Consider the following 20251-nt stretch of genomic DNA (forward strand, 5'->3'; position numbering starts at 1 on the left):
GACATGAGTTTGTTCCCGGTTGTGCCAGTGGATGGACCAAAGTTTCTACTGGGTCTTGGCCAGGTCACTTCCCCACTCTGTGTCTCAGTTTCCCCATTTGTAAAAACTGGAAGACTGCTAATGACCTTGCTCAAGTTCTTTGAGATCTACTGATGAAAAGCTACTAGAGAAGAGCTAGATATCACTATTGTAATACAGACTCTTCTATAATATAAAACACCTATTGGATTTTAAACCATTTAGAAATCTAGAACCACGATGAAACTTCTAGCAAACCATCTGGGACCTGTTGGATTCTATGTGGTTTGAAAACACTCTAGAATCTGGTGATGTCCTAGATCCAGTTGGGAATCTAGAACCCATAGACTTTCACTTTCAACACATTAAGAGGCCTACAATAAATGAGATTCCAGAGCCAGCTAATTATGCAGAATCTAAGCGAGTCAATTAGGTGAGAACACATTGAGTGATCTAAAACAGACATGATTCTGGAGCTGGCGACTGATCTGGTTCCATTGATGACCCACTGAGTTTGAAAAAAATTGAGTCACTTTGAATGCATGGCATTCTGGAGACAGCATGGAATCTAGTATCCAGGGACACTGCAGGGTTTATGAACAGTGAGATACCTGGAATCCATTAGGATTTAGAACCATCAGGAATCTAGAAATGAATGGGATGCCAAGTTTTCAACTCTCCCTAAGTCTGGGGACCTTCAGGCCATCACCTGTTTTGTATTCTCGACTTCTGACCCATGTCTTCCACTATACTCAGAGGCACTGTTGCCGAGATCATCGACAAAAGCTGCTTTGACAAGAGTGAGAAGGATGTCCTGAAGACTTGCCAGAACTTCTCCCCCACGAAGAGATAGAGGATGGGGATGATGCAAGCATTGAAACAGGATGTGAAGGTATAAATGACCAAGAGGGCACTCGTCACCAACTCTTGCACCTCCTTCTTGTAGAGCTTCAAGCCATGGTAGAGGTGGTAGGGCAGCCAGCTGAGGAAGAAGGAAACCACTGTGGTCACAATGACTTTGAAGGGTTTCCCAGCCCACGCCAGCTTCTTCATCTTCAGCCCTATGTGGAAAAAGCATCCCATGATGGTGCAGAAGGGCAGCAGGAAGTCTAGCAGGAAACGGACCATGAAGACAACCATGTGGACCTGTCTTCCCAGGTCTTGCGTCTCAGCTCCATTCCAGTCTCTGGAGAGAGCATAATTATTGATGCAGATGATTCTGCCCTTGTCCACCACACGGGTGTCCCGGAAAGCCAGGTAGGGAGCGCTGAGACCAAAGGAGGCCAGTCACACACCCACAACCAGCTTCCAAGCTCGGGGAATGGTGCGCTGATGCCGAGACCAGATGGGATGGTGAGTGAGGGTGTAGCAATCCAGGCTGATGAGGGGGAGATGGAAGACAGCAGAGAACGTGCCCACAGAGATGCAGGTGTTGAAAAGCTTGCACATGGCCATGCCGAAGACCCAGTGTAGACCCATGAGGAAGGAGACGATGATGAAGGGGATCAGCAGGGTGAAGAGGAGGGAACAGGAGACCATGTGGAGGAACCAGAGGGTGGTGACTGTCCTCCTCATCTTCAGCCCCAGCACCCATAGGTACAGCCCGTTCCCCACCACACCAACCAGGAAGGTGGGGAAGAGCAACACTGCAGAGGCCAGGTGAGCTGTGCTCACAACTGCTGAGTTCTGGCTGGAATTTGCCCCCATGGTTGGTGAGAGGGTGGTGTTGCTTTGGTCCATGGTGCCCTGGGGAGAGACAGAAGAGGGTTTGGAAGGGATGATGGAGGAGGGGAAAAGGGAAAGTGGAAGAGGAAGAAGAAAGAAATAGCAGAGGGGTTTAGGAACATACTATTGGACAGGACCTAGCTGGGCACCCTTTGGTCTTTCAGAATCTCCAGGCGGGGTATTCTCAGCAACTGGGCCACAACTCACTGCTACAGGATAGAGTATAGGCAGCAGAGGATGAAGAGAGGGATAGCAGACATGAGAGCAGTGGGGAAGGGGACAGTCTGGTAGGTCAAATACACAGCTCTGCTGAGAATACCACATTGCTATGATCTGAATGATGGGCTGGCTCAGAAGGGTGGGGAATGGGACATGAGGCCTTTCCCCCCAGCAGATGCCAGCTCCAATCTGTCTCCAGAGCAGGGATTGGCTAGCTCAGGGATGTGGGGATTGGTGCTATTGACTTCTAGCATGAGGGAGCTGTGGCCAGTGGAAGTCACTGCTATAAGGTAGAAAAAGCCACCCCACCCCATCTCTTGTGCTCATCTGCCTGTCACAGGAACTGCTGCTACACACTGACTCGAGAGCGTGCAGAGTCCTTCTCACCCTCATTGTAACACAGGAAGCCTCACTCCACCGAGATGCTTCTCTACCCCACGGCAATGCTACAGCTCTGCACCAGGGACCTCTCAGCTACTGTCTCTCTCAGAGACTGCGCCTCCCCCAACCAGCACCCCCACATCCTTGTTAGCATGGTGTCCTCTGTGCTCTACAGACTGGCCTAATGGTCACAGCATGGGAGACTGGGAGCCAGGACTCCTGGGTTCTATTCCTTCCTCTGGCAGGTGAGTCACATCTAGTGGGTTCGAGCTGCAGGGGTTGGGCTGTGGGAGGGACATGGGGTCCTGTAGCTTAGAGTTTCATAAATGGGGAACACCTCATCTGATTAGCATGAAACAAGAGAGGAAAAATTCACCCATGTCACAGATCCAACCTACTACCTCTGTCTATTGAGTCCCCATGTTAACCCCATTAATACCCAGTGGCAGGGAATCCCATTGGTTTATTTTGTTAATAGAAAATGTCTGTGGCTTCTAGGTAGGATTAGCAAGGAAATTCCCCATCAGCCCCAACAAATGGCCTCGGCCCATCATCTCGACTCACCTGGGCAGTGCAGGACCCAGCGCAGAGAGAGACTCGGATGGTGTGTGTTTGCCCAGCAAAGTGTCCGTGCGTCTGTGCTGCCCTGTGTGTTGCGGTGACTCCCGTTAACTCTGTGTCTTCTACACGCTCCGCCTCCACCTGCTCTCTGAGCTGGTGAAGCTGCAAACCATGAATGGAAATGATCATTCGGACACTGTCTTCGCAAAGAAACCACCTAAGACAGAGCCATGGCTTTAAAACTAGCCCCCACTCCCCTCCCACATCTGGGGCTAGAACCCAGATGTCCTGTTTTACCCCTTCCTGCTCTAACCACTAATGCTGAGGCTTTGGCAGGGAGCAAAAGCCCTCCAGTCCCAGGGCTGCAGCGGGGGTCCGGGACCTGGGGCTTCCCCTAACCTGCCCGGCGCTTCTGCCAGGGAATGGTGTTAGGGCGCAGGAGTTTCCCCCGCCTTGCCCACCCAGTGCTTCTGCCAGGGCTCTGGGAATTCCTCCTGGATGGGGTATCCATTTTTCCAGGGATCCCCAATTGACCAGAGCCCCTAGGCACAGGCCCCGACAGACCATTGGATAATCCTCTATTGCCCAGCTGGGCTTCTTAAGCTGGTCGGGCATGGTGGGCCAGGGATGCACAGAAATGGGGGGGTCCAGCGGTACCCTCTGGGCAAATATCAACTCCATCCGTTGCCCCTCGGAGGCAGTAGCATGTCCAAAGGGACTAGAGCTCCGACAGGGCTCTCAAATAGGCACTTGCCCCAGAGATGTGACTGTGGTGTCTGGCATGAGGTGCGGCCGGGCTGATGACCCGGGGTTGGACGTGAGTGTGCAGACAGGAAAGGGCTGTTGGATTCAGAGGGCCGCTTGCAACCAGGTGCTGCAGACGCTGAGCTCAGAACTGCCTTGGAGACCGAGTCCTCCCACAGCAGGTCTGCTAAAGGCCCTCCGCAGCCAGCCTGCAGAGAAACCTTTTCCTGTCAAGACCAATGAATCAAAGTGCTCTGAAATCCACGCGCCCGCTCGGCTTGGCTTGAAATTGGCCGTCTCTGAGCAAGGCCGGGAGCAGAGTGAGAGGGGCAAATTCAGAGGCTTGTGGTCTCGGTCCCTCAGTTAAAGCCACATGAAAAGGAGCCGTTCTTAATTTTTTCACACTGCTCTGAAAACCTGTTGCAGACTCGCATCGACTTGGAAAGTGGCACCAAGCCGCAAGGGGCTCCGCTGGTGTCTGCGGGAGCCAAGGGCAGTCGTTTGATCGGGGACTTCATGAGATGCAGCCCCCTGAAGATGAGCTGCTGATAATATTCACACACTGCTCTGACGCCCCCCTGCAGGGGGCAACTGCCTTGAAAACCAGCACTGAGCAATGAAGGTGGGGGTGGGGTTTGTGATGCAAATTTGGGGTCATTTGGTCCAGAGGTTCCCTTGATACAGGCCCCTCCCCCCGCCACGCGCTAATTGAACATTTTCAAATGGTTATAATGGTCTCGGTGCAGAGTGAGGGGAAATAGCAAAGAGGCCATGTGATGGGTTGGATCACAGAACCCCCCCTGGGAGCTGCCACCTGATGTGCCCAGACTACTTCTGTCCCTGCTTTCTTGCCCCATCAGCTTAGGACTTCAGTGCCCTCCTATTTTGAGCCAGACTCGCTAGCCTGCTGCAAACTCAGACCCAGGTCTGAATCACGTCCCCTAACAGCTGTAGGCTTAAACTGAAAGCAGCTAACAGAAGTGCTCTTGTCTCAGATGCCCAACTCCCAATGGGGTCTAAACCCAAATAAATCCGTTTTACCCTGTATAAAGCTTATACGGTGTAAACTCCTGAATTGTTCGCCCTCTATAACACTGATAGAGAGATATTCACAGTTGTTTGCTCCCCCAGGTATTAATACATACTCTGAGTTAATTAATAAGTAAAAAGTGATTTTATTAAATACAGAAAGTAGGATTTAAGTGGTTCCAAGTAGTAACAGACAGAACAAAGTACGTTACCAAGTAAAATAAAATAAAACATGCAGATCTATGTCTAATCAAACTGAATATAGATAATCTCACCCTTAAAGATGCTTCAGTAAGTTTTTTCCTCAGACTGGACACCTTCCAGGCCTGGGCACAATTCTTTCCCTTGGTACAGCTCTTGTTCCGTGGTGGTAACTAGGGGATTCCTCATGATGGCTCCCCCCTTTGTTCTGTTCCACCCATTTATATATCTTTTGCATAAGGCGGGAATCCTTTGTCCCTCTCTGGGTTCCCACCCCCTCCTTCTCAATGGAAAGACACCAGGTTAAAGATGGATTCCAGTTCAGGTGACATGATCACATGTCACTGGAAGACTTCATTACCCACTTGCCAGCACACACACATATACAGGAAGACTTACAGGTAAACAGAGCCATCTGCAGTAAATTGTCCTGGTTAATGGAAGTTATCAGGATTCCAAACCACCATTAATGGCCCACAGTTTGCATAATTACAATAGGCCCTCAAAGTTATATTTCATATTTCTAGTTTCAAATACAAGAGTGGTACATTGATACAAATAGGATGATCACACTCAGTAGATTATAAGCTTTTTAATGATACCTTACAAGAGACCTTTTGCATAAAGCATATTCCAGTTACATTATAGTAACTTATTAGCATATTTTTATAAAATCATATAGACTGCAACGTCACAGGCCGAACTTTGGGAAACGTCGAGCCTGGACGGCCCTTGAGCTCAGCTACGCAACGGGACCGAGGGCCGGTGCAGTCGTACTGCAAAAGTGAGTCCGCTTCTCAAGCTGTTCGCACCTGTGCTAAATAGCAGTTCACACTTCTGTGGGTACGGCTTCCACCGGAAATTGAGTGTGAGCAACACCCACGTTGAACTGACATGTGGGGGCTTAGAGACACAGCCACTGCTGTTTTGAATAAAGCATGGAGATGTTTGAGTTCTCGTCCCTGTTATCACCTTTGATCTAGTGTCTTCAGCCACAAGGGGGTGGAATTGGGACCACACATGGCATGTAAGTCTTGTGCCAGTAACCGATTCTCTTGGTCTCTGTTTTTTCTGAACAACCGAGGTGGCGGGGGGGGGGGGGAGGACACAACTCATTTGATATGACCCCAAATTATTATTATTATTAGCTAACGAAAAGGTGTGTGTGAGGGGGTGGAGATTGTTTTAGTCCGAACAAAATGTTTTTTTTTTTCTGAGCTTGGTTTTTCCATACTTGAAATTAATTAAAAAAAAATAAAGAATTTCAAGCAAAGCTGTTTTGAATAAGAAAATCAAAATATTTTATATTGAAATTGTCAGCTTTTTGGTGGTTCAGGGAAAGAATTTGGCAAATTTGGCATTAATTCATTAAATGTTTTGGTGTCATTAAGTCTTCTGTAACCGCTAAACACCATTTCCTCACAGAGCTGGGGTTTGAACCCAGGAGTCCTGGCTCCTTGCCCCACCACACTAACCTGCTAGACCGCACTCGTCTCCCAGCTGCAGGAGAAGAGCCCAAGAACTCTGAAGTGAAGTCAACAGAGCTACACTGATTTACACTGGCTGAGGATTTGGCCTGTTCACTCCATGCCCTACTGCCTTACAGACATAATATTCCAAAATAATTGGTGATTATTTGTTATGCTTCTATTTGGGGGGGTTCCCAAATGAACACCATTAAAGAGTCCTGAATTTCCAAAAGAAGGAGCTGAAATCTTTGTGAACATCAGGCCTGTTGGAAAGTGTCTCAAGTCAGTACATGATTCCATGTGCTTGGAACCCTTCAGGTACTAGACCATGTCAGATCTGATTGGGTTTCAAAACATTGTCATACCTAGAACTCAAGAGGTTTAAGAACTAGGCTAATATCTAGAATTAATGTGGTACTATTGTTTGTGTGTATATATATATATATATATATATACACACACATTTATGTATATGAGTATATTTATACACACACACACACACACATACACATTTAAAAACACAATACCACCCCAGGAGTTTTAGACATTTGAGCGATTCTTGCAACACGTGGGTTCTTGGTCTGACAAAGAATTTAAAACCCAAACTGGTCCTATGTAGTCTAGGATGTCATATATGAGGTTGGAAACTAGGATGCTCAAGACCACATAGGATCTCTTTGGGTTTCAAAATCTTGGCAGACCTGGAACCCAAGAGGTTCAAAACCAGCCAAATATCTAGAATGCATAGGATCCAATTGGCTTTTGAAACTTAAAGTGGCTTGGAAAACATGATGTCTAAATCTAGCCTATGTCAGATCAGAGCGCATTCAAAACACTGACAGACCTGGGACCCAAGAGGTTAAGAACTGGACAGGATTCCTGGAATCCATGAGATCCTATTGAATTTGGAATCAGCGAGAGGTGGTATCTGTCAGGTTTGGCAGTCTTGTTTCATCTGAACAGTAGCAATGGGAAAAGATTTTTAAAACAGAGGGGCTACATGCATGTCTAACTTACCTACAGCACTCCACCCATGGGCAGTGGACCACACAGGCCTGGCTTCCTCAGATACCCCAGTGGGTCCAGGTGATAACTGGTACAGCACCCCAACAGTATCTGCCTGACCTCTGGATAGAATCAGAGATTCCAAGGCCAGAAGCAGCATGGTGGTCCCCTAGTCTGACCTGCTGCAGAATGTCCCTGAATTAATCCCTAGTTGAACTAGAGCAGACCTGTTAGAAATACCATCCAGTCCTGATTTAAAAATTTCAGTGATGGAGAATTGACCAGGGAGGATCTTTTTAACTCTTTATCATCTTTTGGATCAGCTGGCCCCCAGCCTTGGCCAAGGTTTTGTAACTTAGTTGGAACTGGCAGGTGAGATCTTCACAGTTACTGTGACCTGTGACCAGAGGTGCATAGGGCAGCCCACATTGAAAAAGCCTAGGGTGGGCTGCAAAAAGGAGAGCAGATTCTCCCCAAACTGGTGATTAACACTGTAGTTAGATTCACCCACCAGTCACAAGCCGTGCTCCAGATCCGCCATACTGGTTATCAAGAAGCCAAAAAGAAAGAAAGAAAGAAAGAAATCCCACAGCCACCTTTATTGCATTCCAATCTTAGTCTCCCAGTCAGCAAATAGGTCCAGTAAAGTGAGAAGTTACTTAAAATTCCATTCACTATACAAAATGTTCTTCTGATCCTCAAAGGGGGTTTGGATCTTATCCAAAATACAATGCTGTCAGACAATTCTTGATGGGCCATCCAACAGCCTGGATAGTGCTGATGTAATCTGTCTGGGGGTATCACAGCACAGGTTTGAGATATCAATATAACACATATATTTATAACTCATGATACAAAGAGGATGCATACACATAAACAACATTATCATATTTATCAAATGATAACTTTTCCACTGATACCTTACATGGCATATCTGGTATGTTTCATTGCAATTTTATATCCATAATATTATGAATGATCACCCATATTCCATACAACATCACTATTCTTAGCTTAGACATTACCTCTTCACCACCCTGAAATGTTCATGGGCAGGTGGTTTCTCTGGAACAGCTCTTTATTCTACCGGCTTGTTTTCCTTACCAGCCACTCTGAAATTAAGCCAGAGTCTCCCCACACTAAATATCCCAGTGATTGGGTCACACGGTGTTTGTAAATTATGTCAAAGCTGCCACGCAAACCTTACATAAATGATGTAGTTCAAGGAAAACCTGGGAATCATTATTATTAATTTTTATTTCGGCAGTGCTGGGATCCCCAATCCTTGCCCAGGAACCTGCTGTGCTAGGCATTCTACAAACACATAGCGAAAAAACAGGCCCAGTCCCAGAGAGCTCAGTGTGTAAGGATATGAAATTGAAAGAAACCTCAGCTGGGATATAGGAGACCTGTGCTTGTTCCAGTTCTGCCACTGGCCTGCTCAGTGACCTTGGCCAAGTCACTTCCCGACTATGTGCTTCATTTTCCCCATTTGTAAAAACTGGAAGACTGCTACTGACCTTCTTACTAAAGTTCTTTGAGATCTACTGATGACAAGCACTAGAGAAGAGCTAGAGATCACTATAGTAATACACAGACTCTTCTATAATATACTACATCTAATGGAATAAAAAATATTTGGAAATCTAGAACGAAAATGAATGTTTTAGCAAACAATCTGGAAACTGTCGGATTTTATGTGGTTTGAAAACACTCTAGAATCCAGTGATGTCCTAGATCCAGTCAGGGATCTAGACTCGATAGACTTTGAGTTTGAACATATTGAATGGCTTACTATAAATGAGATTCCAGAGCCAGCTAGAGATGCAGAATCCAAGAGAGTCAATTAGGTTAGAAAACATTGAGAGACCTAAAACCAACAAGATTCTGGAGCTGGCTAGCAATCTGATGCCATTGATGACCCACTGACTTTGAAAAATTTGAGAGACCTAGAATGTATGGGATTCTGGAGATAGCAAAGAATCTAGAACCAAGGGACATCAGGTTTAAGAAACAGCAGGAATTTAGGAACAATGGGATGCCAAGTTTTCAACTCTCCCTAATCTGGGCACCTTCAGACCATGTCTTCTTTTATGTTCTTGACTTCTGATCCCCGTCTTCCACAAGACTCAGGGGCACTGCTGCCGAGATCATCGACAAAAGCCGCATTAATCAGAGTGAGAAGAGACATACTAAAGACCTGCCAGAACTTCTCCCCCACAAAGAGGTAGAGGATCGGGGAGAAGGAGGCATTGAAGCAGGATGTGAAGGTGTAAATGACCAAGAGAGCACCTGTCACCAACTCTGGCACCTCCTTCTTGTAGAGCTTCAAGCCGTGGTACAGGTGGTAGGGGAGCCAGCCGAGGAAGAATGAAACCACTGCGGCCACCATGACTTTGAAGGGCTTCCCAGCCCACGCCAGCTTCTTCTCCTTCATCTTCAGCCCCACGCGGACATAGCATCCCACGATGGTGCACAAAGGCAGCAGGAAGCCCAGCAGGAACCGGAACACGAAGATGGCCAGGTGGACCGTTCTGCCCAGGTCCTCCGTCTTGGTTCCATTCCAGTCTCCAGAGATGTTGAAATTATTGATGCAGGCGATCCTGCCCCCGTCCACCACGCGGGTCTCCCGGAAAGCCAGGTAGGGAGTGCTGAGACTGAAGGAGACCACCCATACGCCCCTGACCAGCTTCCTAGCCTGGGGCATGGTGCGGTGATTCCGGGACCAAATGGGATGGTGAGTGAGTGTGTAGCGGTCCAGACTGATGAGTGTGAGAAGGAAGACGGAGGAGAACATGCCCATGGAAATGAAGGCATTGAGAAGCTTGCACATGGCCAGGCCAAAGACCCAGTGGAAATCCAGGAGGACGTAAACAGCGAAGAAGGGGATCAGCAGGGTGAAGAGGAGGTAGCAGGAGACCAGGTGGAGGAACCAGAGGGTGGTCACTGTCCTCCTCATCTTCAGCCCCAGCACCCACACGTACAGCCCGTTCCCCACCACACCCACCAGGAAGGTGATGAAAAGCAACACAGCAGAGGCCAGGTGCGGGGTCTTCATGGTCTCTAGGGTCTTGCTGGAATTTGCCACTGTGGTTGGTGGGAGTGCCGAGATATCTTGTTCCATGGTACCCTGGGAAGAGACATTAGAGGGGTTGGAAGGGATGACAGTGGCGGCGCAAAGGGAGAGTGGAAGAGGAGAAGGGAGAAATACCAGTTTGCATTAGTAAGGTAACACTGGAGAGGGCCTCGCTGGGCACCCTATTGTCTTCCAGAATATCCAGGCTGGATATTCTGAGAAACTGGGCTATAGCCGGTGGAACTCACTGCTACGGGATAGAGCTGTGAGCAATAGAGGAGGACAAGGCGAATAGCAGACATGGGAGGAGTGGAAAAGGGGACACTCTAGTAGGTCAAATATACAGCTGTGCAGAGAATACCACATAGCTATGATCTGGATGACTGGCTATTTCTGGGAAACAGGGAATGGGCCATGGGGCCTTTCCTGTCTAGGGTGGCCAGCTCCAGTCTGGCCCCAGGGCAGTCGATCAGGCCTACTCAGTCAGGTGAGGATCGGTGCTGTTGACTCCTAGCATGCAGGAGTGGTGTGAGTGCAACTTACTGCTACAAGGAGGAAAAAGCCACCCCTCCCCCACCCCATCTCTTGTGCTCATCTGCTAGTTACAGGAACTGCTGCTATTCTGTGATTCGAGAGAGTGTGCAGTGTCCTTCTCACCTTATTCTAACACAGGAAGCCTCGATCCACCAAGCTGCTTCTCTGTCCCACAGCCGTGCTGCCAGTCCTGCAGCAGGGTCCTCTGGGCTATTGCCTCCGTCAGGGACTGCGCCCCTCACGGCCTTGTTAGCATGGAGTCCTCTGTGCTCTGCAGACTGGCCTAATGGTTAAAGAAGGGCAGGCTGGGAGCCAGGACTCCTGGTTTCTCACCCCAGCTCTGGGAGTGCGGTGGAGGTCAGAACTCCTGGGTTGTGGGAGGAAAGTGGGGTCTTGTGGCTTAGAGCAGAAGTTCTCAGTCAGGGGTATGTGTGCCCTGGTGGTACCCAGAGGTCTGCCAGGGGGTACATCAACTCATCTAGATATTTGCCTAGTTTTACAACAGGCTACATAAAAAGCCCCAGCGTAGTCAGTAGAAACTAAAATTTCATGCAATTACTTGCTAATACTGCTCTATATGCTATACACTGAAATGTCAGTACAACATTCATACTCCAATTCATTTCTAATTATATGGGGAAAATGAGAAAGTCAGTAATAGTGTAGCTGTGACACTTTAGTATTTTTATGTCTGATTTTGTAAGCAAGTAGTTTTTAAGTGAGGGAAAACTTAGGGGTACGCAACTGAAGGGGTGGAGTAGTCTGGAAAGGTTGAGAACTGCTCGCTGAAAGCTTTGTAAATGGGGAGCAACTCGTCTGACTGACATGAAATAAGGGGGAAATTTACCCACGTCACAGACCTCACCTACTACCTCTGTCTATTGAGTGCCCATGGGAACCCCACTGATACCCAGTGGCAGGGAGTCTCAGAGGCTAACATCACTGATACTCAGTGGCAGGGAGTCTCCCAGGCTAACCCCACTCTTATTCAGTGGCAGGGAGTTGCATAGGCTAACCCCACTGATATCCAGGGGCAGGGAGTCCCACTGATTTGCCTTTACAATAGCAAATTTCTGTGCCTTCTAGGGGGCCTTAGCAAGGAAATTCCCCTTTAGACCCAGCACAGGTCCCTGTACCCATTGTCTCGACTCACCTGGGCAGCGGGTGGTGGAAACACAGACCAGGCACAGAGAGATCCTCAGATGGCATGCGTTTGGCCAGCAAAGCATCCGTGTATCTGTCCCCTGCACCCCAGAGCCCTCCTCTGTGTGTTGAGTTCACTCCCCTTAACTCTGTGTCTTCTACATGCTCCACCCCCACCTGCTCTCTGAGATCCACAAGCTGCAAACTATGAACGGAAATGATGATTGGACACTGTCTTAGCAAAGAAACCAGCTAAGCAACAACCATTGCTTTAAAACTGGCCCCCACTTCCTCCCAGAGCCTGGCATAGAACCCAGGAGTCCTGGTTCCCAGCCCCCCCCCCTCTAATGCACTAGATGCTTGGCCAGGAGCTCAGCTATTGAGGCGTGCCCCCATGAAGAGGAAGGGCCTGTATTTTGCACAACTGCTTGGCTGCCGTGACCCAGAAATAACCCAGCCCTGTTAGCTCACAACAAAATCTGAGTCACAAATGATGCAATTCCCAGCCAAGGATTGGGGGAGTCGAGTGGTTTAGAGTGGGGGTGGGGGACACTGGCAGTAAGGATCCTGGCTTCTGTTCCCAGCTCTGGAAGGGGGGTGGGGTCTAGTGGTTAGAGCAGGTCAATAGCTGTGAGGGGTCCTGTGTTATCTACATGTTGAGGGTACATCCCTGCATGAGACAACTCATGTGAAATGCTGCCCCTTCCTGTTCTAGATAAAATCTCAGTCACACCCAGCCCTCCCCAGAGTGTTCGTTACACAGGCCCCATTCTTGGTGCTGGGACCCTGAGACCCCCGAAGGGAACCCAACGCTACTGGAGAAACATCCCCCAATAACATGGTACACGAGACCAAGGTTGAATTCTGAGGGGAGTGGGGTCTAGTGGTTAGAGTGGGGGGTACAGGTGCTGGAACCCAGGATTCTGGTTCTACCCTGTGTGTGGCTGCAGCCTAATCGGTTTGTGCAGGGAGAAGAATTAAATGCTGTGTTTCTCACTGCTAGGGCACGGGCTGCACACATCTGTCTCTCTCTTCCCCTTTCCCTTTCCCTTCCCCTTTTCTGTCTCCTCCAATCCCCTTTGTGTTCTTCCTGTTCCTCCTTAGGGTCTCATGACCCCTCTGCCTTCGCAACAGGCCTGATCCCTCATGGCACCTCTGCCTTCCCATCCAATCTGGCCCGTCACTGTAGCTCCGCCTTCCCACAAGTCCGGCAGCCAATGGGAGCAACTGGCAGCTGCGTCTGGAACCCCCTGATGGGGGTGGGTGGCTGTGGGCTCTGCCTGTGGGTTTTGGGGCTGAATATGAGGATGATGATGACCTCCCTCTTGTCTTTTCATCTGGTCCTCACCTACCTGCTCACATCCTGCTTTATAACTCAGTTCCCGTCTACACCTGCCTGGGCTTCCTCTGGTCTTCAGTATGGGCATGTATGAGATCCTCAACACCTGCCTCTCCCTGGGCATGTTCTTTGCCATCTTTCTCCTCACCCTCTCCAGCCTGGACCGCCGCACTGTAACCCGGGTCAGGAAGCTGGTCATGGGTCTGTAGCTGGTCTCCTTCGCCCTCAGCGCTCCCTAACTGGGTTTCCAGGAACTCCTAGAGATTGAGGGGGCAGGGTTATGCACACGAATAGTTACACCTTCTCTGGAGAGGGGGATGGAGCCGAGACGCAGGCCTGGAGGAGACGTCTCCATCTGCTGCTGTTCAGGGTGAAGTTCCTGCTGGGCTTCCTGCTGCCACTCAGCACCAGCGTGCGATACCAGGGTCAGACGGGACTGGAGATGAAGAAGAAGGGGTTGGCGAGGAGCGGGCAGCCTTTCAAAGTCATGGTGATGCGGTGGTGTCGTTCTTCGTCTGCTGCCTGCCCGACCATCTCTACCATGGCCTGCTGCTCTACAAGAATGTGGTGCCGGTGTCGGTCATGAGCGCCTGAAAGTGCTTAGAGTTAGAGAGCATTGGAAACTTGTCATCCCACCTGTTCCTTCATCCCTGACGGTTCTGAGACCTGATGGGTTTCAGATATCTCAATGTTTATAAACAGAGCAGTGTCCTAGGTATTCCAGATGCCTTGTTATATGCAGATTCCCATGTGTTCTAGGTCTCTCAACATTATGAAACTCAATGGGTGTTTAAGGGTCCCAGATCACTAGCTGGCTCCAGAATCAATGTATTCTAACCTAAGTCTCATGGGTTCTGTGTCATTGGTTGGCTCTGGAATCTTCCTTTTAAGTCTCTCAAAGTGTTCACACTCAATAGGGTCCATGAGTTCTAGATTCCTGACTGGTGTGAGGACCCCAGTAGATTCTATAGTGTTTTTAAACCATATAGAATCCAACAGGTTCCAGTTTCTTTGCTTGATCTAAAAATCTCATGGGGGTTCTAGATTTCCAAATGGTTTCAAATCCATTTGGTGTGGTGTATTATAGAAGAATCTGTGTATTAAATAGCAATAACTAGCTCTTCTCGAGTGCTTTTCCTCAGTAGATCTCAAATAACTTTGCCAAGGAAGTCAGGAGCAGTCTCCCAGTTTTTACAAATGGCGAAACTGAGGCCAAGGTCACTCAGTCCACCAGTGGCAGAGCCAGGAATAGGACCAAGGCCTCCTGAGTCCTGGTCTCTATTGACCCTAACTCTTTAGAGAGTAAGCTCTCTTGCGCAGGAACTGTCTTTTTCCTCTGTCTTTATAGAGCACCTAGTACAGCTGGGTATGGGGCTGTAGCAGGGTGGCTACCCTGCTCCTAAAATAAGAGCATCTGAACTGATGTGGCCTAGATTTAGACATTATATTTTCAAACCCCATGTATGTTTCAAAAGCCAATAGAATCCTATGAGTTCCTGATGTTTGACTGGTTTTTGAACCTTTGGGTTCTAGGTCTGCCAAGATTTTAAAACCCAATAGGTCTAATGTGGTCCAGAACATCTTAGTTTCCAATCTCATGTATGATGTCCTAGTGGACATAGGACCAGTTTGGGTTTTAAAAATCTTGTCAGATGTAGATCTCAAGCGGTTAAAGAACCACTCAAATATCTAGAACTCATGTGGTACTACTGGGTTTATATCTATCTATCTATGTCAGGGTTCCCTCCCCACTCTGGGATACAGATGTGGGGACCAGCAGGAAAGACGCCCTAAGCTTATTTCTATCAGCTTAGGTTAAAACTTCCCCAAGGCACAAATCCTTTCCTGGTCCTTGGACGGTATTGCTGCCACCACCAAGTGATTTAGACAAAAATCCAGGGAAAAGGGCCACTTCGAGAACCTGTTTCCTCAAAATATTCCCCCAAACCCCTTCACCCCTTTTCTGGGGAGGTTTGAGAATAATATACTAACCAATTGGTTACAAAGTGGGCACAGACCAAATCCCTGGGTTTTTAGGACACTGAAAATCAATCAGGTTCTTAAAAGAAGAATTGTGTTTACAAAAAAAGTAAAAGAATCATACCTGCAAAATCAGGATGGAAGGTAACTTTACAGGATAAATAAAAAGATTTAAAACACAGAGGATTCCCACCTTTGCTCAGCTTCAAAGTTACAAAAAGCAGGAATAAATCTCCCGTTTAGCATAGGGAAAATTCACAAGCTAAAACAAAATATAATCTAATGCATTTCCTTGCCTTTACTTATAGTTTCTGTAATTTTAAATGTATCATTTCAGGTATGTTTTCAGGAGATGTTTTACCTGCTTGGTCTCCCTCTCTGCCCAGAGAGGGAACAAACAAAGAGAGCACACAAAAAAACCTCTTGCCCTGCCCTGCCTCGATTTGAAAGTATCTTCTTTCCTTATTGGTCCTTTTGATCAGGTGCCAACTGGGTTATTTGAGCTTCTTAGCCTCTTACAGGTAAAGTGATTCTGTGCCTCTGGTCAGGAGGGATTTTATGTTACTGCATACAAAAAGGTTGTTACCCTTCCTTTTATATTTAGGACAATCTACACACACACACACAGTAGTACCACACGAGTTCTAGATATTTGGCTAGTTCTGAAACCTCTTGAGTTCTAGGTGTGACAGTGTTTTGAAATCCAATCAGATCTGAAATGGCCTAGTACTTCAAGGGCTCCAAACACCTATATTTTGAAAAAAACAGTAGGATTGTGTGAATTCTAGATATGTGACTAGTTCTAGAATCTCCTGGGTTACAAGACACTCTATTAAAAAAAAAAACGATGGAAGCTAGAGCCTGTTACAAGTAAGACCCCTCAGGGCAGAATATCTGGAATTGAGAACATTCTATGCTTTGAGTCCAAACTACATGGAATCACATGGACATGGAAGGCTACAGAACAGAGCAGTGGGAGTCACTCCCTGGAGAAGGGAGGAGGACTGTCTGCCTGGGAGGAGGAAGGCAGCAAGCCCCCTGGGCAGAGCAGTGCGGCAGGCAGAGACCCAGAGAGCTAAAGGCAGCTCCTGGCAGGCTGTAGGGATCTGCAGACTGAGGCACTGACACAAGGGCAAAGAGGGTGCTGGAGCCACTGAAGGAGGTGACTAGACCGTGGACTGCAGTTTGCCACCGAAGGCAGTGGCTGGACAGTAGACTACAGGTCCCTCTGGAAGGTGGGGGGGACATCGAGTGTAGCACAGCCAGGGGGCAATGTCACTGTAGGAGGATGCCATCGTCCTGGGAGTGTCGTGGGTCCAGGAACAGAGGTCACAGCAGGGAAGTCATCACCAGAGGAGGGCACAGCGCTAATTCCCTGGAGGCACCGCAGTGATGAGTCGTGCCTCATCACTCGGTTCATCTGGGAAACCCTCCAAAAATAGAAGCATAACAAATAATCACCAATTATTTTGGAATATGAAGCCTGTAAGGCACTAGGGCATGGAGTGAACTGGCGAGATCCTCAGCCAGTGTCAATCAGTGTAGCTCTGTTGACTTCACTTCAGAGTTCTCTGGTTCTTCTGCCCCTGGGAGGTGAGTGGGGTCTATCGGCGGGGGGAGGGGGGAGGAGCAAGGACTCTTCGCTTCAATCCCCAGCTCTGGGAGGGCAGTGATGTCTAGCAGTTAAAGCAAACTTAGTAACACCAAAACATTTCACAAATTAGTATAAAATTTGCCAGATTGTTTCGCTCGATCACCAAAAATCTGACATTTTCAAATGAAACATTTTGATTTTCTTTTTCAAAATGGCTTTGTCTTGAAATGTGCTTCGATTTTATTTAAAATATGTAAAATCTAAGCTAAAAAAAACATTTTGTTTGTACTGAAACAATTCCTCCCCCACTTTTCATTTGCCAAAAATATTAATGTGGGGTCATCTCCAAATATGTGCCCCCCTCACAAATTTTTTTGAATAAACAGAGATCCGAAGAATCAGTTATTGGCACAGGACTTGCATGCCATCAGTGGTCCCAATTCAGCCCCGTTGTGGCTGAAGACACCGGGTCAAAGTTGATAATAGAGACGAGAACACAAACATCTTCCTTTCTAGATCAAAAGAGCAGTGGCTGTGTTTCTAGGCCCCCACGGGTCAGCTTAATGTGTGTGTTACTCACCCTTAATTTCCGGTGGAAGACGTACCTCGCAGAGGTGTGAACTGCTATTAAACCCAGGTGTGAACAGCTTGAGAAGCAGACTCACTTTTGCAGTATGGCCGCACCGGCCCTTGGTTCTGTTGCGTAGCTGAGCTCAGGGGCCGTCCGGGCTTGTTGTTTCCTGAAATTTGGCCTATTTGCTATTTCCCCTCTGTCTGCACTGAGAACATTATAACCATCTGAAAATTTTCAATCAGCACGTGCAGGGGGGAGGGGGAGCCTGTATCATAGAAACCAAATGACCCCAAATTTGCATTACAAACCCCACCTCCGCCTACTTGGCAGAGTGCCATTTTTCAAGGCAGTTGCCCCATGCACGGGGGTGTCAGTGCAATTTGTAAATATTAACAGCAGCTGTATCTCATGGAGTCCCCAATTAAACGACCGCCATTTGCTCCAGCAGAGTCGCTGCAGCTTGGTGCCACTTTCGAAGTGCAAGCAGAGTCTGGATGAGCTCTTCCCTGACATCTAGTGGTGATCTGTGGAAGCTGATCTCATTTGCATGGACACCCCCACCCGGCCTTGCTCAGTATGATGGGATTCATTGTCCAAATGATCACTTGTGGCTGGTGTTGGATCCCTAGTCTCCTTGTTATTGGGGAAGGAGTAATAAACATTGGTATCCTTGCTGTGTGAACCAAGGGCAGCTGAACTATACCTGACATACCCCAATGGAGGGACTCACCCTCAATTGAATAGCACTCGCTAGGCAGAGGACATGGATTCCAAAGGCCAATGAGTGGGGAGAAGGGGTTGGTCCTGTTTAAGGGCCCTAGGCAGTATTTGACCCTTGTTGTTGGTGGGATAATAAAAGAGCTAATTTAGACTCAATTGAGAGTCTTGTTACATGCTACAGAGCTGAAATCACTGATATCTAGATCTAAGTATTAGACCTAGTTTGGGACAGTGTCTCTATTCTATGAGGCTATCCAGGTGCACCAGCAGTGAGGCTTCCCCATTAACAGCTGAAATCATTGAGAACTGTGCTAAGTGTGTGCAGGGGGGCCTGAAGACATCTTGGTGAGTTGCCATCGAGGTGTCTCGCAGAGAGGTGTAGTAAGTGGCCAGCAGGGAAGAACATAAGAGTGTCCCTACCAGGTCAGACCAAAGGTCCATCTAGCCCAATATCCTGTCTTCTGACAGTGGCCAATGGCAGGTGCCCCAGAGGGAATGAACAGAACAGGGAATCATCCAGTGATCCATCCCCTGTTGCTCATTCCCAGCTTCTGGCAAACAGAGGCTAGGGACACCATTCCCTAGCCATTCCCAACAGAAGCTGGTGGAGAGGGCCAGAGCAGAGCTCTGCAGAGGTGGGGCAATCACCAAGTGCCCAAGAAGTGCCTGAGTAGTCCAGCATGTAAGGTGCTTCCTTACCCCCCCACCCCGCCTTCCACACAGGGTGGGTGGCGAACTCTGCGGATGAACATCTGAAGTCTGGGGCTGCACTGGCCAAGGACAGCAACTGTGAGTGGGATGCAGAGAAGAGACAGGCACGTTAAAGGGACTTTGGGGGTTGCTCGACTTAAGACCCTGAGGGGAAAAGGACACTGCCCAACTTACTTAGGGTTGAGTCTTTTGCTCATAGTTTGCATTTATGAACCCTAGTTGCAGTGTTTTCCCAAATTAATGCTGAGTTACTTCCCTCCTTTTGTTAAAAGTTTTTGCTACACTCAGACTCTGTGCTTGTAAGAGGGGAACTATTGCCTCTTAGAGGCACCCAGAGGGTGGTGTGTAATTGTCCCAGGTCACTGGGTGGGGCTCGAGCAGGTTTTGTGTTGTATTGTTGAAAAGGAACCCCTAGATACTGAACCAGGCCTTTGTTGCTCCTGGCTCCACCTGGCAGAAGGGTTTCACAAGTCAATGCGAGTCTGCAATTGGTTTTCAGAGTGACTCCTTTTCATGCAGTTTTAACTGAGGGCCCCGGATTCCACGGCCCCGATCCTGCCATATTCACTCTCCCCCTGTCTTGCTCAGAGCTAGCCAGATTCAAGCCAAGGTGAGCGGGCGCATGGATTTCAGAGCACTTTGACTCATCGGTTCTGACAGGAAAAGTTTTCTCCACAGGCGCAGATGCAGGAGCGCCCTTACCAGATCTGCACTGGGACTCCCAGATCTTGGGCAGTTTTGAACTCAGCGTCAGCAGCACCTGGTTGCAAGCAACCCCTCTCCTCGTAAGTCATGTGCCCCAGCCCCTTAATCATTTTCATTGCCCTCCACTGGACTCTCTCCAGTTTGTCCACATCCCTTCTGTAGTGGGGGTCCCAAAACTGTACACAATACTCCAGCTGCGGCCTCACCGGTGCTGAATAGAGGGGAATAATCATTTCCCTAGATCTGCTGGCAATGCTCCTATAATGGAACCCAATATGCCGTTACCCTTTATATCAACAAGGGCACACTGATGACTCATATCCAGCTTCTTGTCCACTGTAATACCCAGGTCCTTTTCTACAGAATTGCCTCTTAGCCAGTTGGTCCCCAGCCTGTAGCAGTGCATGGGATTCTTCCGTCCTAAGTGCAGGACTCTGCACTTGTCCTTGTTGAACCTCATCAGATTTCTTTTGGCCCAATCCTCCAATTTTTCTAAGTCACTTTGGACCCTATCTCTACTCTC

General features: G+C 48.3%; 1 protein-coding gene and 1 pseudogene across 2 annotated transcripts; both read right to left on the bottom strand.

Annotated features, from left to right (window-relative positions):
* Positions 1-452: 452 nt before the first annotated feature.
* Positions 453-3060, bottom strand: LOC122172390 (probable G-protein coupled receptor 33; annotated as a pseudogene).
* A 4781-nt stretch (positions 3061-7841) lies between these two features.
* LOC101949286 (probable G-protein coupled receptor 33) lies at positions 7842-12219 on the bottom strand. Of its 2 annotated transcripts, XM_005312885.4 has the most exons (3): positions 12116-12198; positions 11086-11245; positions 7842-10482 (listed from the first exon to the last, which is right to left on the bottom strand). In XM_005312885.4, the coding sequence occupies exon 3, from the start codon at positions 10474-10476 to the stop codon at positions 9427-9429; it is 1050 nt and encodes a 349-aa protein (XP_005312942.2). In that variant the 5' UTR covers positions 10477-10482; positions 11086-11245; positions 12116-12198; the 3' UTR covers positions 7842-9426. The 2 variants fall into 2 exon arrangements, with proteins under 2 accessions (XP_005312942.2, XP_065430375.1); XM_065574303.1 differs by lacking the exon at positions 11086-11245 and having other exon boundaries at positions 12116-12219.
* Between the last annotated feature and the right edge of the window lie 8032 nt (positions 12220-20251).

Source organism: Chrysemys picta, chromosome 20, assembly GCF_011386835.1.
Source record: "Chrysemys picta bellii isolate R12L10 chromosome 20, ASM1138683v2, whole genome shotgun sequence".
NCBI lineage: Eukaryota > Metazoa > Chordata > Testudines > Emydidae > Chrysemys > Chrysemys picta.

What these genes read in the sequence shown, in the direction of transcription:
- LOC101949286 (XM_065574303.1), bottom strand. Translation starts at nt 10,476, where the DNA reads ATGGAACAAGATATCTCGGCACTCCCACCAACCACAGTGGCAAATTCC.